The sequence below is a fragment of the Gopherus evgoodei genome, chromosome 7 (assembly GCF_007399415.2).
Source record: "Gopherus evgoodei ecotype Sinaloan lineage chromosome 7, rGopEvg1_v1.p, whole genome shotgun sequence".
NCBI lineage: Eukaryota > Metazoa > Chordata > Testudines > Testudinidae > Gopherus > Gopherus evgoodei.
This window is the reverse complement of record NC_044328.1, coordinates 36,380,625-36,398,302: the sequence shown is the minus strand read 5'-3', so window position 1 is coordinate 36,398,302 and position 17,678 is coordinate 36,380,625. Positions and strand designations below refer to the sequence as shown.

General features: G+C 42.6%; 1 protein-coding gene across 1 annotated transcript in view; it reads left to right on the top strand.

The window, feature by feature from the left end:
• MINPP1 (multiple inositol-polyphosphate phosphatase 1) overlaps positions 1–17,433 on the top strand; it is a 62,840-nt gene extending 45,407 nt beyond the window's left edge. The window contains exon 5 of the mRNA XM_030570175.1: positions 17,213–17,433. Coding sequence (XP_030426035.1) covers positions 17,213–17,273 — 61 coding nt within the window. The 3' untranslated portion in view covers positions 17,274–17,433. The remainder of the gene's footprint in view (positions 1–17,212) is intronic.
• The last annotated feature ends 245 nt before the right edge of the window (positions 17,434–17,678 follow it).

The following is a 17,678-nucleotide window of genomic DNA, read 5'->3' as shown; positions in this document are numbered from 1 at the left end:
CCGAATTGGAGTGTCTCCAGATCATTCTCTTCTTTAAGTTTCATCTCATGGAGATTCAGTCCTGCCTGGAATATCATGCGAGGTGTGACCGCGCGGTGCTGCCGGCTGGGAGAGCAGTCAGAGGCAGAAGCCTCCAGCTCGCATGATATTCCAGGCAGGACTGAATCTCCATGAGATGAAACTTAAAGAGGAGAATGATCTGGAGTCACTCCAGTTCAGTGCTCCCATGGCTCATGAAGCCTGGACAGTAGTAAGGAGCAGTTCAACTTATGGAATGACAGATCCAGAATGAAGGATCGCACTCTATGGGCCACGTTAAGATTATTTCAGAGTTCTTGATAGCATTTAGTCCCTATAAAAGATTTCATGAAAATTCTTACTACTCCCCCCCCCCGACAAAAATGTTAATTTATCAGAGCAGCTGAAAGGGTAAGGAACCTGGGACATAACTTAGAGAGAGCTTCCATATTATTTAACTCATAATTGATATAATTCAAAGTAAAATTTCACAGCAGTGTCTGTTTTTAAGACTAAAAATGCAGAAGTGGAGTCAGAAAAAGGAACACTGACCTGTTTCCACCTGGGGATGTTTTGCGTGTTAGGTGAACGTGATAACCACTACGCTACAGGGCTTCTCTTTTTTTGCCACAGACTTTGCTGAATGCACAGGAATGTTTTTTCTAGCTACAGAGTATCAGAGGGGTAGCCGTGTTAGTTTGGATCTGTAAAAGCAGCAAAGAATCCTGTGGCACCTTATAGACTAACAGACGTTTTGGAGCATGAGCTTTCGTGGGAGAATACCCACTTCTTCAGATGCATGTGAAGAAGTGGGTATTCACCCACGAAAGCTCATGCTCCAACACGTCTGTTAGTCTATAAGGTGCCACAGGATTCTCTGCTGCTCTAGCTACAGAAGCTACCTAATGCAATGTTTATATCTATGGCCTTCCTGCTCACAAAACAGTCATGCCCCTCCCCAAGGCTGACACAGCACAGCGTAGTGCATGTGACACAGTGACTTGGCTCAGGCAGGATCACTAGCGAGGCATGATACTTTTGCTGTTAAGCAAACACAGCAATTCTTTCTTGGCCTCTGCCACTGAATGCCTCCATGCATTATGCTGTGCCCTATCAGTGCGGGAGGACTGCATGAGCTCGGAAAACACGTAATTACGAGTGTATTTTTTCCGTCTTCTAATATCCGATAACCTCAGGGACGGAGATGATGGGGGAAAGAAGAAACATTCTGGGGGACTACATGGTCACCTGTGCTGTTGAGTTCGCCATGCTGGCCAAACAGAAAATAAAATTCAAAAGTTCCCGGGGCTTTTCCTGTGTACCTGGCTAGAGCAGTCACAATGGAGCACTCGGGGATAGCTCCTGGAGGCCAATAGCATCGAATTGCATCCACGCTACCCCAAATTCGACCCGGCGATGTCAATTTCAATGGTAATCCCCTCACTGGGAGGAGTACAGAAATTGATTTTAAGAGCCCTTTAAGTTGACAAAATGGCTTCGTTGTGTGGACAGGTGCAGGGTTAAATTGATCTAACGTTGCTAAATTTGACCTAAACTTGTAGTGTAGACCAGGGCAAAGTCACCTCACCAATCTGTGCTAGAGTATCTGCTTCATCTGAAACAGCTGAGCGCAGCCATTTCTGCCTTCCACCTTCCGGTGGATGGTAGGTGGTGGTTGTGTTTTTTTTCTCCACAAAATGTCCATTTGCTTCCTCAAGGGCAGTTTGAGAGAGACTATACCCGCAGATTCATGAACCCATTGCACTATGGGATCTGGTCCTCTCAAGACTGATAGGCCCTCCCTGTGAGCTGCTGCCATTGTGCCCTTTGTCGTTCTTCTCCTGGAAGGTCACCTTCCTTGTAGCAATTACCTCGGCCAGGAGGGTCTCAGAGATCAGGACCCTTACATCAGAACCCCTATATACAGTGTCCTTTAAGGATAAGGTACAACTTCAACCCCACCCCATGTTCCTCCTGAAGGTGGTTTCCCAGTTTCTTAGTAATCCGGCTATCTTTCTGCCAGTATTCTCCCTGAAACCACACAATAATGAGGAGGAGCAGCATCTTCACATATTGGACTTTAGGTGTGCCCTAGTTTTCTATACAGAATGGACTAAACCATTCCATAATTCCACACAGCTGTTTATGGCAATAGCGGACAGGATGAAAGGCCTGCCAATTTCAGCCCAAAGAATTTGCTCCTGGATCACTTTCTGCATTCACAAGTGCTCTGAGCTGGTGGGTGCCCCACCTCCTGCCATCTTGACTGCCCACTCAACGAGAGTTCATGCTTCCTCAGCAGCATTTCTGGACCAGGTCTCAATCCAGGATATTTGTAGAGTAGAGACTTGGTCATCGGTACATACTTTTTTATCCCATTAGGCCATCACCCAGCAGGCTAGAGATAATACTGGGTTTGGTAGAGCAGTGTTGTAATCCACATGTCTATGTACCTCGGAGCTCATCTCGTAAAATACCACTTGGGAGTCACCTAACATGGAATGGACAAGAGCAAACACTCAAAAAAGAAAAAATGATTACTAACTTTTCTGTAAGGGTTACTCAAGATATATTGCTCATGTCCATTCCACAACCCACTGACCTGCCCCATGGTCAGTTAGCTGGCAAGAGGGAACTGAGAGGGTGGGGAGCCAGACAAGCCCTTTATACCAGTGCATGAGCATGCAGCACCAGAGGGCATTAAAGCTGGCCCAAGGGATACCACTGAGCGAAAAATATCCGGTGACTGTGCTTGCAGCGTATGCACTACTAATGTGGAATTGACTTGAGCAACACATCTCAAAGAACAACAGCTACAGAAAGGTAGTAACTTGTTTTTAAAGGTAATTATGTAGTATTTTTGTGTCTTTCTGCAGCAATTATTTGTATTAACCAGCTCTCTGCTGTCCTCCATTTTATGACTTGTTCCCGGATCGCTGACCCTTCAGTGTTCAGTATTAGTTAACTCACCAGGCAGGACAGATTATTAATAATGTTAAATAAAATACTTATCCAAAGTAGAAGAAGCTATAAACTTCAGGGGCTTAATTTAGAGTTTGGGAAACTTTTGGGGGTGGGGGAATTTAAATGAACCCTTTAAACCCATCTTGTGTAATTTTAATATGTAAAAGATACTTTTCCTTGGTGGTGGGTGTCTTGTGTAGTTGAACATTACCAGAGCAACTACACAAGGCAAAAGGTAGTTGTAGAGACAGTCAATAGTTTTTCCATGTTTACTGTTCTCTCCTATTGATGTATTTATCAGTGCATCCTTTCCTCCCCCTTAAAGGTCTCTCCTAATGCAGCTTTAGCCATTGTCTGAGTCTTGAAATTATATAGTGTATTTTAGGAAACTAGCAGTTAATTCAAATGAAGTCCTAATTAATCTAAATTTTACAGTATTCTTAGTACTGTAAGTTACTGTTAGTAATAAGACCTAAAAGTTGTAACTTGATCCATAAATATGTATTGAAAACGCTGGATAAAAAAACAAATTGAGCTGTAAATGAAAAACTCATACTCCAGCCACTGATTTAAATAAATATCCTGTATTCCATCATGAATACAGATGAGAATCTGCAAACTAAACTTTCAAAAGTGACCAACTTGAGATACTTTTACGGAAAAGTTTTGCATTAATTAACTTTTAAAGTACCATGGAGAGAGAATGCCACCTCATAGTTCAAAATGAATCTCAACTTTCTTCATGATGAAAAATTATTTTAAAGGTCCCTGATATTTCAGAAAGTTGTGGGTATCTGCTCGTTGTCTCTCCTACTTACCTGCAGTGTGGGAAGGCTTCATTAGTTTGGAGGGGACTAGCTTACTTCTTATGAGCTGGCAGAGAGCACATAACTTGCCTATTCAAAACAACCTACAAATACTCATTTTGCTGTATTCCTGCTAGATACATTTTAAAGATGGGGAAATTAAGACATAAGCTTAGTGACTTGCCCAGAGCAGAATATGCTTTAGTCTTGCCTTTGTCATTAACAATAAGTCAATGACAAAACTGAGATTAGAACTCAGGAATTCTGGAGTCTAAACTGTTGCTCAGTCCACTAGCCCATTCTACCTTTCTAATTGTGAAAAAGCAGAAAAATTCTGAAGTGTCTAGTGGCCCTTGCACGTGGTGTTAAGCTCTGTTTATTTTATTTTTGCTTTATGGTTTGAGATTTTTTTCAAGAATTGCTTGAAGCTTTGAGAATAACCTTTTGCTGCTGTTTTCCCCTCTGTATGTTTTCTGTATTTGACATACTTAGTTCACTTTGAAAAAAGTCAATATTAGTTGTCCGTGTGGGAGTTCCACAAACAATGCAGATGTCTTGTAGCGATGCCATAAGTATATACCTCCAGATGGCAGAAGATCCAATCAGAAACAGAATTCTTATTTCATATTGTGCCAAAATGAGACCTCCCTTTGTAAACTTCCTTGATTTCATCACTTCATACTATATAGCATGCTGTATAAGCTACAGTGTACAAATGTATTTGATCAAGAGCAATGAGCTAATTAGCTTGCAATACTGTCCTTTTAAAATTAACTTTTGTGAGGGAATTGGGAGGGAGTGTGAGAGCAAGATACACCTAATATACAGTCTCTAAACTTAAGCCAGTAACAGCCAGCCCTCCTCCAAGAAAAAAAGTGACACACAGAACAAACAACCCTAGCCCACCGCCGCAAGAGTAAAAGTTCTGCAGATGGAAGTCCAGCAGCAGAGTAGGGGCTGTCCACTGAACGCAGCATGTATGATTAGCTGACTGGTGGGCAGGTGGCAAGTGTGTACATTCGGTGCAAGCCGTTCAGGGACATCAGAGACAGAGTATGGGCTTTTGAGACCAGAGTGGCTGAACTGGAGGAGCCAAGCAAAACAGAAAGGTACATAGACAAGACTTTCAGGGACACAATAGAGCAGTCTCAACCCAAATCTGACAGCCTCTGTGTTGTTGAAGAGGATGAAAGTCTCTGGGAAGGAAAAGATCAAGGTGGAGCAGAGGGAAACAGTCCTATAATTGGGATTCTCCTTCCATGTGATGTAATGGTATCCTTTTGCCTGAGGATACCACTCCGGGAGAGGGGACCTCAGTTATTAGGGAGAGACTGATAATAGTAATGGGGAATTCGATTTATTAGAAATATAGGTAGCTGGGTTTGGGATGACCAGGAAGCCAACTTGGTGAATTGCCTACTGGGTGCAAGGATGCAGACCTCTGCACAGACTTATGTGCAGTGATGGCTAAACAGCAGCGTAAAACAGGTAGTTGAAGACAAAGACATCCTTTAAATACTGGAACTCAAATCTAAATGAGGAAAATATGAGCATAAACTGTAGCAAGTCAAGTATAAATAGGCAGGCCAAACAAGAATCTGAAGAGCAACTAGCTAAGATACAAAAACTGATAGCAATTATTTTTTTAAGTACATCAGAAATGGGAAGACTGCCAAACAATCACTGTCGAATCAGGGTGCTAATTGAGCACTCAAGCAAGAGAGAAGGCCATTAGGGAGAAGCTAAATGAATCCTTGCATTGGTTGTCTTCACTGCAGAAGATGTGTGTGAGATTCTTACTTCTGAGCCATTTTTTTTAGGTGACTAAACTGAACAGCTGTCAGAGACTGAGTTATTAGAGCAGATTTTGGAACCAATTGATAAATTAAACAGTAATAAGTCACTATGACCAGTTCACCTAAGACTTCTGAAGGAAATCAAATGTGAAATTGCAAAACAACTCTGGTATATAACATATTACTTAAAGCAACCTCTGCATCAGATGACTGGCTGGTAGCTAATGTGATGCCAATTTTTTAAAACAGGCTCCAGAGGCAATTCTAACAACTACAGGCTAGTAAGCTTAATTTCAGTATCATGCAAGTTGGTTGAAACTATAGTAAAGAACAGAATTGCCAGACATACAGGTGCCCATAATATGTTGGGAAAGAGTCAATATGGCTTTTATAGAGTGAAATCATGCCTTTGCCAATTTATTATAATGTTTTGAGGGGGTCGACAAACATGGACAAGGGTGATCCAGTGAATATAGTGTACTTGGACTTTCAGAATGCCTTTGAAAAGGTCCTTTCCCCAAGGCTCTTAAGCAAAGTAAGGGGTCATGGGATAAGAAGGAAGGTCCTCTTCTGGATCAGTAACTGGTTGAAAGATAGAAAACCAAGGGTTGGAATAAATGATTAGTTTTCATAGTGGAGAGAGGTAAATTGCAGGGTCTGTACTGGGACCAGTGCTGTCGAACATATTCGGAAATGTTCTGGAAAAGCTTAAACAATGAGGTGGCAAAATTTGCAGATTGTAGTGCACATTAGAAAACATAATCCCAACTATATGTACACAATGGGGATCTCTTGAAGTGCATCTGCTCAACGTGCAACAACAGTCAAAAAAACTAACCATGTTAGAAACCATTAGGAAGGCAAAAGATAAGACTGAAAATATCATTATGCCACTAGAGAGGACAGATAGCTCAGTGGTTTGAGCATTGGCCTGCTAAACCCAGGGTTGTGAGTTCAGTTCTTGAGGGGGACACTTAGGAATCTGGGACAAAATCAGTACTTGGTCCTGCTAATGAAGGCAAGGGCTGGACTCAATGACCTTTCAGGGTCCCGTCTAGTTCTATGAGATAGGTATATCTTCACTATATAAATCCTTTATATGCCTACACCTTGAATATATTAGAACTGGAAAAAGTACAGAGAAGGGTAACAAAAATGATTAGGGGTATGGAACAGATTCCATACGAGGAGAGATTGAAAAAGTCTGGGACTGTTCAGTATGGAAAAGAGATGACGGAGGGGGTAGCAGAGGATATAATAGAGAGCTATAAAATCATGAATGGTGTGAAGGAGGACATATTATTTACCTGTTTACATAACACAGAATCTATTGGTCAGCCAGTGAAATTAATAGGCATATTTCTTCATGCAATGCACAGACAACCTGTGGAACTCATCACTATGGGATGTTGTGAAGGCCCAAAGTATGACTAGGTTCACAAAAGAATTAGATAAGATCATGGAGGATATGTACAGCCAAAATAGTCAGGGATGCACCCCTGTGCTCTGGGTGTCCTTAAACCTCTGACTGCTAGAAGCTAGTGCTGCATGACAGGGGATGGATCACTTGATAAATTGCCCCATTCTGTTCTCTTCCTCTGAAGCAGCTGGCACCGGCCACTGTTGGAAGACAGGGCTAGATAAACCACTGATCTGACCCAGTATGGCCATTCTTATGTACCATTTTGACTGGACCATGTATTATTGTGTTCTGTGTTTCCTTTTTGTATGTGGTATTAGCATATATGCTTAATATTGTTTAAGTTCTTTTAGAGCCGTCTTATTTGATTTGGCAGCAGTTTTCTTGATGTGTTTGTTTAAAACTTTAATGTAGAGACAGGGCCAAGACTCTGCCCTGCTCAAACACATTTTTCACTGAAAGAGATTGATGAGCTGCCAGGTTGCCTCAGCTGGGAAAACTCCTAGCGTAGCGCTATCATAGGTGGCTCCTACATCACTTCCCTACAGCTTCTGGTGTGCAGAGCTGAGGATAATGTGCATTCTGGCTATTTTCAAATGGCCCCCCAAATCCAAATGGTGTAGAATAGAGCATCCTCAAAATTGCTACATCATATCAGCCCTGGTGTAGAACTGTATCAGAAACAGAAACTACCTCTTCTCTACACCTGCTATGCCCTATGGATGTCATGCACAGCAGAGAACTCTGCACAGGATCTTCGATCATGTGGATCATCCCTGCCTTCAGTTATCTTATTCATAATACATTTTTTCCTACTGACAAAATTTATTGTAGCAGCAGAAGCAAATCTTTAAAAAAAATTTTTTTGAAAGGGATGGTGAGTAGTAGTGCTGGGTTCTGAGGTTCTTTATATCGCCCTTGGATTTTGTAGTTTAAAGGAATCTGTTATTTTTAGAGATACAAATACTTGATTTTCTGGGGATTGTTTGAGATCTTTTCCAGCCACTGAAAAACCCATCAAGAATAACTTTTGAGATCCAGTTACATTGAAATAAGATTAATTTTGAAGTTACTAGACACATTCCCTGTATACTTGTAAAACTTGGTCCTTATGTCATATTAAAAATGAAAGGGCCAGTACTTTGTTTTGGAAATAATTTTGAAACATTTACTTTTCATATTGTCTCATGAATTTCACTTTATATATTTTTTTGTTTGAAAACATCAGGTCTGACCCATGGTATGTTTTTTTTAGCAGCAAACTACTCTAATATAGACAGTGGACTAGGAAAAGAAGTTGAATTAACAAATGTTTATCCAAATATGAAACTGAAAATATCTCTCTAGACTTGTCATAAACATTCTCATTAAACTGTGTGTTTAATGAGAATTTTTATGACAGTTAAATTTCCCCTGGTGCTTGTAAAGAAATGTACATCCTGCAGCAGGGGGTTGGGGTGTAGAAGGGGGCAAGGGCTCCAGCTGGGGGTGCGGGCTCTGGGATGGGCCTGAGAATAAGAGGTTTGGAGTGTAGGAGGGGGCTCTGGGCTGGGGCTGAAGGGTTTTAGAGTGAGTGATGGGGGCTGAGGCTGAGGGGTTGGGGTGTGGGAGAGGGTATGGCTCTGGTCTGGGAGTTCAGGGTGGGGTCAGAAATGAGGGGTTGAGGATGTGGGAGAGGGCTTCAGGCTGGGGGTGGAGAGTGGGAAGGCATGAGGGCTCCAGCTGGGGGTGAAGGCGCTGGGGTGGGGCTGGGGATGTGGGGTTTGTGGTGCAGGAGGGGGCTCTGGGCTAGTGCCAAGGAGTTTGGAGTGTGGGAGGGGGCTCTGGGCTAGGATGCAGGGTCTGGGCAGCGCTTATCTCAGGTGGCTCCCAGGAAGTGGCATCATCTCCCTCCAGCTCCTAAGTGGAGGCATCACCAGGGGCTCTGTGCACTACCCTTGCTCCCATTGTCTGGTTCTGGCATCTCAGGCAAGCTCTGGGGCACAGACTCCTTCTCTGGCACCCCTTCTTAGGATGTTTGGCCCCATGGCTCAGCTGCCATCAGCCCCAAGATGGGTGTTGAACCCTCCTCACAAGCTCTCCACTTACTTACACATGCCCTCCCCAGAGCTCCATCTTTGTGGGTACTCCACTTTACAGTTCAACTCTTCAGGGACGGGAAGGCCCTGACAACTAGGAACACAGAGGCTTGGCAAAGGAACTTCTTGAACACGCTTTACTCTTAAAATGCACAAGATACAGATGTAGGGAAAAACAAACATCTGAACATCCTTTCGTGCCCCTCCCCCAATTGATCTCACCCCTCAGATTGAGGTCCCAGCTCTGTCCTTATTCTGGCTATGTAAAGACTCCCTTGCCTCTATGCAGCAAGTCCTGCTTGCTGCTTTTGGCCCCTTTTGCATACACAATCTCTCTTATAAAGCCAGCCTTGGTCAGAATGCCCAGTATAAGACCCATACACCAGCCATGTTGAGTTCACATGCCCATACACTCTTGTTGAGCAGAGGGTGCTAAAGCAAGTCAACAGGCCTTGGCAGCCGGCCAGTTGACTCTTCCTTTATGTGTTGTCAGAAAGTGAGAAACTCCCCCTCTAGCCTTGTTTATCTACCACGTTAGGCTACACCACGCCAGTTCAAACTCCATCTCGGCACAGGACCCAGCATCATACACAGGTTGGGGGTTCTAATTCTCAGTGAAAGTTCACAGTCAAATGGTGCACACAAAACAAAATGAAATTCATAAGTTGATACAGATCTTTTCCTCAAACTGCCTTCACAGCTTGTGAGTGGGAACCCTAAATATAAAGCTTTCTGTAAGGAAGAGAGTTTTCCCGGTTCCAGGCTCAGAAATGGTGCAGATGAGTAATTGTTCCTTTCCCTGTAGAACAAGTAGTTTCAGATTGTTTTCTTTAACTGTTTTATAATATAATGGGGCTAATAGTTTGCTGCAGCATGAATGTAAATATTGTAAAAGCTGAGTTAGAGAATTCTTGGTACAGCAATGATACAACTGAGACTTAGGAGGTTCTGGTTAAAAAGGACTTTTACTGAAAATGGCTAAATCCTGCAGTCCTTAAGAAAATTTCTCAATGACAGACTGCGTTACTTGTCTGGCTCCCAGGAGTCACCGAGGCTCACAATTAGTTTTCCCTGAGACGTGTGTGGAGGTATAAAAGCAGTGGCTTGGGAGCAGTTACAGATGGACTGCAGGGCTCAGATGACATCTAAAAAAGGCAGAAAGTTTGGTAAGCGTTTTGGTTGTTTGAACTCAAGCCAGGGAAAGGGAATGATTTCATTTGAGCCTGGCATGTACTGTGGAAAGTTGGGGGCTTTTTGGCTGGGCCCTTTTTATGAATCAGGAAGAGAAGGAAAGCCATGTATTTTTTAATTTTGTAGGGAAGGAGGAAAGGGGCCATTCTGGTTCTAGTAAGGAGAACTTGTGATGCTCCTATTGCCTTTGATGGGAACTTTGCCTAAGTAAGGAGTTCAGATTTTATCCCATACAAATAACTTCAGTATCTTACCAGAAACCAAGAAAAAGTATCCAATTAACTATTGTAGACAGTATTTTAGATTGATTAAATGTAACAACAAAATGGTGGAGTGAAACTTAACAAAGCCCCCTTTAAAAAAAAACTATAGTTCTTTCCCTTCTCACCCATCCCTTTATTCTGACTATATAATCCAAAGAATTACTTTAATAATACATTCCTCCTGACAGTACCAAGACTTTCCACTTAATTATGTTAAAAAGCGATAAAACTACAATTTAAAAAGTCTAGCCTTTTTTTAGATGCTTTCCAGTGGACAGAATGGGCATCACATTTGTTGTTTGAATTCCAATTCATTTTCATTTTTACTAGGGAAACCTTCTTACAAATAGACTGAACATACATTACAGCAATAGAGAGAACTAAGGCAGGTCTTTGTAGGACAAAATGCAATCTTTATTTGAAGTTTCTCATGAACTTTTAAGCAAGACTTCTAAACGCAGCAATATCCTGCCATTCTGATACTTTTGTAAAATACCTTCAGCTCAGTGAATTTAACTCAAGTGAAATGTAACCAAATTAGCTGCCTGTGCTATTCTGATCAGAGCCCTAGCAGTACACAGGGGTGAGCAAATCAATAATTACTTGGCTAGGATATACTGCACCTTGATCAGGCTGTGACCTTTCTTCATGTAATGTGGGATAAAGAGGAGTGGCAACGACGTAGTATTATATGCCTCCTCATTCACAGGAACTTTGGTACAGTTCTTTGTTCTTGGCCGCAACTGCTAAAACAATGTGAAAGCCTAGTCAGCTGCATTCAGGAGCAGTCTTCCCTTGGAGATGCACTTTCTCTTCTTGTTTATTCCCTCCTGTTCATTTCTCTGTTCATTTGATATTTTAGTTTTAGAATAAATGGACCAAATACTGTCGCCCTTTTGCCAAGTGGAAGCAGAATTTTACATCATGAAGGTCAGTTTCCCATTTGTAGCAGAAAGCCATGACACCAAGTCAGTTTTTTGGTGTAACTTATTTACAGCTGAACACAAGTCCTGTTTCCTTGAACAGGCTGCCCTCAATCTACTCTGTTTTGCAGAAACCTCAGGTCAGACACTGCTGCCTTGTCCAAAGCAGCTGCGTTGGGCCTCTGTCTCTCTCCAGGAGACATACAAATCTCAAACACAACCAACTGCTTAAGCATACTTTGTGCATTTATTCCTTTTTCTGCCCCCGCACTTTTTGTCTGGGAAAGTCCCAGTCTAAGGCTCTCCTGTTACTGTATGCTCTGGAAAAGGTGACCTGGCTATTGTCCTTTCTTTTACACAGCTGCTATGTAGCACCAAGGAACCTGAGAAATGTCTAACGGCCCTCAAAAGCATCTTTTAGCCCATTCATTATCCCTAATTACTCTTTGGGTGCAGTTACTACAGGGCATCCCTAACCCATTCTATGGATTGTTTCGTCTTGGGTGTTTAAACATCAATGATCCCTAATGCGCAAGCCATGAGCATCATATGTCAAACAAATACAGCTAAAAGCCACATGCAATGCAGATATATAAAGGTCAAACTAAATAACAGCTACTTAATGTCTGCAATTCATCAGAATGGCCATAGTGGGTCAGACCAATGGTCAAATACTAACACATGAATAATGTAATAGATTCTACCTCTACACTGAATTCTGAGTAACCAAATACTTAAAGAAGAAAGAGGCACAACCACAGAATGAACAAAGATGAAACTGAAAAGAATCTACTGGTGTATGTAAGGAAAGATTAGAAACAGGCATTTTCAGAAACCCCACTCTTCTGTCTACTGTACATCGGATAATCAATAGTTTTCCTAACAATTTGATAGATAAAATTGTTGAAGGGTTAAAAGAACAAAATTTACACTAACTTTTCAAATTTAAAAATAAAAAACAGTTTTCAATGAAACACCCTAAACTGTGTGTCCAGGTATGCCAGAAGGACGACAGGGGATATTGGATGTAGTTTAATTCTGGTAACTTTATTCCTAAGTGTCTGGGAGTACCCGGCAGATCAAATTGTACCATGCAGGTAATTCCATATTCATTTACCTATATATACTCATGGGACTGCTGGCAGCCCTCTCCTTTTCCCTTCCCTGCTGTTAGGACCTCACCCCCCTCCTCAAATGAGAGCTAAGGAGGAGTACGAGGGAGGGGGATTTGACTCCCTGCAGTACCAATAGTAAGAGTGTAGAACCACCCCGTTTCCACTCCTTTAAAGAATATTTCTTTTAAATCCTTTACCAAACCATCTTCTCAGTGTATGGCTACACTTGCAGCCGAACAGTGCTGCTGCGGGAGCGCTCCCGCAGCAGTGCTTTGAAGTGCGAGTGTGGTCACAGCGCCAGCACTGGGAGAGAGCTCTCCCAGCGCTGCAGGTACTCCACCTCCCCGTGGGGATTAGCTTACAGCCCTGGGAGCCACAGCTTCCAGCGCTGGGGCACTGTTTACACTGGCGTTTTACAGCGCTGTAACTTGCTGCACTCAGGGGTGTGTTTTTTCACACCCCTGAGCAAGAAAGTTGCAGCGCTGTAAAGCGCCAGTGTAGCCAAGGCCTTAGATTATTGTATCCATTCCCTATGGAGTACCTGCGTTGGACATCCGCCCCAAGCTTACATAATGAGTTGCAACATCATAGCCTAATTCCCCCTTTCATTTTTGACACACTCTTTGAGAAAGAGTTAGGGTTTGGCTACACTTGCAGCTGTACAGCGCTGGGAGTTACAGCTGTCTTCGTACAGCTGTGTAGGGAAATGCTGCAGTGTGGCCACACTGACAGCTACCAGTGCTGCAGTGTGACCACATTTGCAGTGGTGTTGGGAGTGATGCATTATGGACAGCTATCCCAGCGTTCAAGTGCTGCAAGGTGCTTTTCAAAGGGGGGGGGTGGAGTGTGACAGGGAGCATGGGGGAAATTCCGACCACTTCCCCCACCCCCTCTCATTCGCTCTTAAATGCAAATAGCCTTCAGACCAGATAAGCATCTGCTCCAACGGACTCCCTCTCCCCCCAGCTGTGCTCTTTCTCTCCTCAAGCAAACACTAGCTGTGGACATTCCCTGCCTGCCTCTGCTTGAGCAAACAGTAGCTGTGTTTGTTTTTTAGATAAGCAGCTCGGGAGCCCCGAGTTCACAACAAAACAAAGAGAGGCATCATAACAAAACAAAGAGAGTTCTTTAGTTAAAAGCATTATGGGAAAATTCCAGAGGTCAGTTACAGCGTAGTAAGATTAATCACTGTTTACACTGGCACTCCAACTCTTCAGCACCAGCGCTGTTCTCTTTATTCCTCTCGTCCATGTGGAGTGCAACCAGCGCTGTAGCCAGGGAGATACAGCGCGGTATGTGTCTTGCCAGTGTGGATGGGGAGTAAGTTGCACTGCTGTAAAGCCACTACCAGCGCCACAACTCTCCAGTGTAGCCAAGGCCTTGGGGAGGGAAGTGACTGAGGACACAGCAGAGGCCTTGCACACAAACTTGAGAGGTTGTTCCCTACATAGGAAGCATCATTGAAATGGGAACAAAGATGGGCCTGAGAAAAAGGAATAAAGAGGTTAGTGAGGGAAAGCAAAGGAGGGGAGAAAAGACTCTGCCAGGAACAGCATCAGAGATCAGTGCTTTGCTGCAGGGCCTTGAAGGCAAGGCAAGAAGCTTAAACTTAATGGCTGTTTAAGAAGAAAAAGGATGGGGGGAATGCAGTGATGTGATTCTACGTGAATCATTATCAGTGCACTTTTTCATTAACTCTTTTGTGGGGGGAAGGCTCCTTCATGTGTTTGCGAGTCTGGCTGCAATAGCAATAGTTAAATAAGTGTAACTGAGAACCTTGTGAGTTGTCAAGTTAAAGCCTTAACTGCATGAGAGGGTAACATGCATGAGAATGTGTGATAATCAGAGATAGTTGTTTTAACAGAAGAGAGGAGCAAGTCAAGATTTCTGTGATTTCAGGGGGAGGGGCTCTTGTTTTTTAAAAACTGTGTGCTTCTGAATCAGGCCTTGGCTACACTGGCACTTTACAGCGCTGCAACTTTCGCGCTCAGGGATGTGAAAAAACAACCCCCTGAGCACTGCAAGATACAGCGCTGTAAAGCCTCAGCGCTGCAAGCTACACCCATAGAGGATGTGGTTTACGTGCAGCGCTGGGAGAGCTCTCTCCCAGTGCTGGTGCTCTGACCACACTCACACTTCACAGCGCTGCCATGGCAGCGCTTTTAAATTTCAAGGGTAGCCATACCCTCACTCTTAGAAGCAGGAAGGTGGGACAGTATGTGCCCATCCTTGGAAACTGCAAAGAATAATTTAAAAAAAGGCCTGAAAACGTTGATTAGAGTAATTCATAAGTGAGTGGCATAGACCTTCCTTCCACAAACAGACAGGAGACAATTGCTTTTAAAAGGTAACTTGTTTTGCTGCATGCACACGGGACTGTGCTCAAATGGAATTAGCAAAAATATAAAAGCTAATGAATTCTAATCTTGCCTTGGACATATCCTTGCTCTGTGACCCTGGGAAAGACATTGCTCACATGTATTTGTTTCCCCATTTGTAACGTGAGAATAATGCTTTCAGACAGTAAGCACATAGATTAGATGATTATACAATGCTTTGAAAATGCAAAGAACTATATAAGTGCTGCTTATTATTATTAATTATTATTTCATGGCTCTGTTTTATCTATTAATCTGTACTGTGGAGCCTTGGCAAACTATTTTTGAGTATCTAAAGTGTGTGTTTGTTCTTTTCGTAGCAATCACTGGTAGCAACAGGTACTGTTAAGGTTGCAAAATTTCTTTCATTATTACTTTTTCATGAGCTTTTAACTTTCCAAAGAACTGACCTTTTGGGATCAAAGTTTCGATGGGTGGTTTGTACCTCAAAGTTTCGATGGGTGGTTTGGGCTTTTTTGCTTGTTTTTAAATTTGTCCACAATCCTTTTAAGGTATTGTTGAGTTACAGGATATTAGGAAGAATTTTTTTCCCTTATTGTCATTCAAAAGCTCTAATTGCACTGTTCTTGAAAGGGGTTAGAACCAGACCAGCAGAAATTTGAAGTTTGACATGGTCAGCGTCTCTGATAAGATATGTGTGCTTTGCTTAGTTTCTGTTATTTTTTTTAAATTATACTTCATTTAAAAATCTCTTCTGAGCATGTAATTCTGGAAATCTTGTATTTCTGCAGAAGTGTGAATGAAGTTTTCACACACAAATTCAGATATGACTTTTAAAGTATATTTTTTAAAAACAGTGGATGGAAAGTAGGGTTGGTAAGCAGGAAATACAAGCTGGAGCAGTTCATTATCAGAGCTATTGGCATAAGAAGGCATAACGCTGCTGCCAAAGTTATTACATGCATTCAATTGTGGCATAATTATTATAGGAACACATTTCATGTGTACAGTATTTGAACTATAGACAGTGCCATCCTCTGTGACTGGAGGAGCAGGGAGCTACTATAACCAGCATGCCTTGGGACCCCCTCTAGGTCCTTTCTGCCAGCAAGAGCTTGTGAAACCTGGGAGAACATCAACTTTACCTATTTCACTCAAACAGCGTTTCTCTCTGGTGACTCCTCCATTTCCTTTGCCATCTCCTCATAGCCCTTTATATACTGTTTGTCTCCTGCATGATCTTTCCCTCTCCTAAAACTCCAATCAGCAATGACTTCCATGCCCTTTTACCACCAGGAGTGCCTCTCTTAGACCTGTCCTCCCTCCCCACTCACACTTTACTTGGATCTACAATTAACTCCCATCCCCTGCCTGCACATCTCAGAACTGCTGCAGATAGATTGATTCATGAGTGTCCTTTTGTGAATGGCATGGTGATGTTTTCCCTGGGGAACCACAGAATGTGGCTCTCTGTAGCAGGTGTTTTACTAAGTACAAAATTAAAGAAACTCAATAGAGATGAGCCATTTAATAGCAGTTTAAGTGTTCACAGATAACGCCTTCCTCACTTCAAAATTACAGACTATACAAGTCACTTAAATAGTGAAGCCTTTGATCAATGGAAGACTTGATGCTAGATAAACAAGAGTAGAGGGGGAATCACAGCTGTCATTGTTGTGGTAGTGTCAAAGTAATAGAGAGCATTCCCTCATGGTATTAGCTTGCCTGCTACTTGCAGCAGTGGTGGACTTCTGCAGTGTAGCAGTTTCAGGCTGCTGCCTCTATTTGTTTTCCCACTTCACCCACCTGTAGAAAACATCACCTTTGCTTTCACAAATGATGTGCAAAACAGACCAACCAAAAATAGCATAGGAGATGTAGTCAGTAATAATACTGCAACTGCTCTTCGGCTTTGTGCATTCCAAGCTGTGATAATTATTAAGGCAAAACTCTTTCCCTGTGGATATGATCAGGGTGAGGTTTTGTAACCCACAGAAGTGAGGAGATAAGCTTGGTCATAGAGAATCACTGTGGAAGTAGAAATGCTTAATGCCTGTCCTGTAGGGAGAACAGTATACAAGCCAAAGAGGGCAATTTGTGTCTTATGTACTTTTCAAGACCATCCTATGGAAACTGTCCTCTAAACCACTAGGGCTTTCATCAAAATGGTGCGTAGCATTCTCTTTGGTCGACGTACTCTGTTTCTGTGGGTGGAAAGAAAATGAGCAGGTAAGTTCCACCTGTTGCAGTGCTAGTGGTGGGGAGCCCTGCCAGAGATTAAACTTTTGTGTTTCCACAGGGCGCTCTGTGTGTTCCGCACATCTTTACAAGATGCTATTCCTTGCACACCTCAGCAATAGTGACTGTTGCAATGGACTTGCCAAGACCAAACAAGTGTGCATGTGAGTAATAATCAGCATTTTTGGCCAGCTTCCATCGAGCAATACTTACACTCCTGACTGTAGATATAAGAACTCGCCTTGGGATGCTGTGAGAGCATTCACTTGGCTGACAGTTGCGCAGCATTCTATGGGCTACCTATTTTACTTTGTCCTGTCTAAATGTCCTGTTTAGTTTAACAATAAAAATGTTGCATATTAAGATTCTTATTGAGTTCTTTGCCTAGAGAACTATAGCTGTAACATTGGCCTTTAAGGGTGGGGTGTTAAAGCAACAGAAAAAAATTGGATGATCCTCAGGGTTGCAAGAGGGAAATGAAGAATCGCCCTCCCCAAGAAAGAGATCTCACATTGACAACATATCAG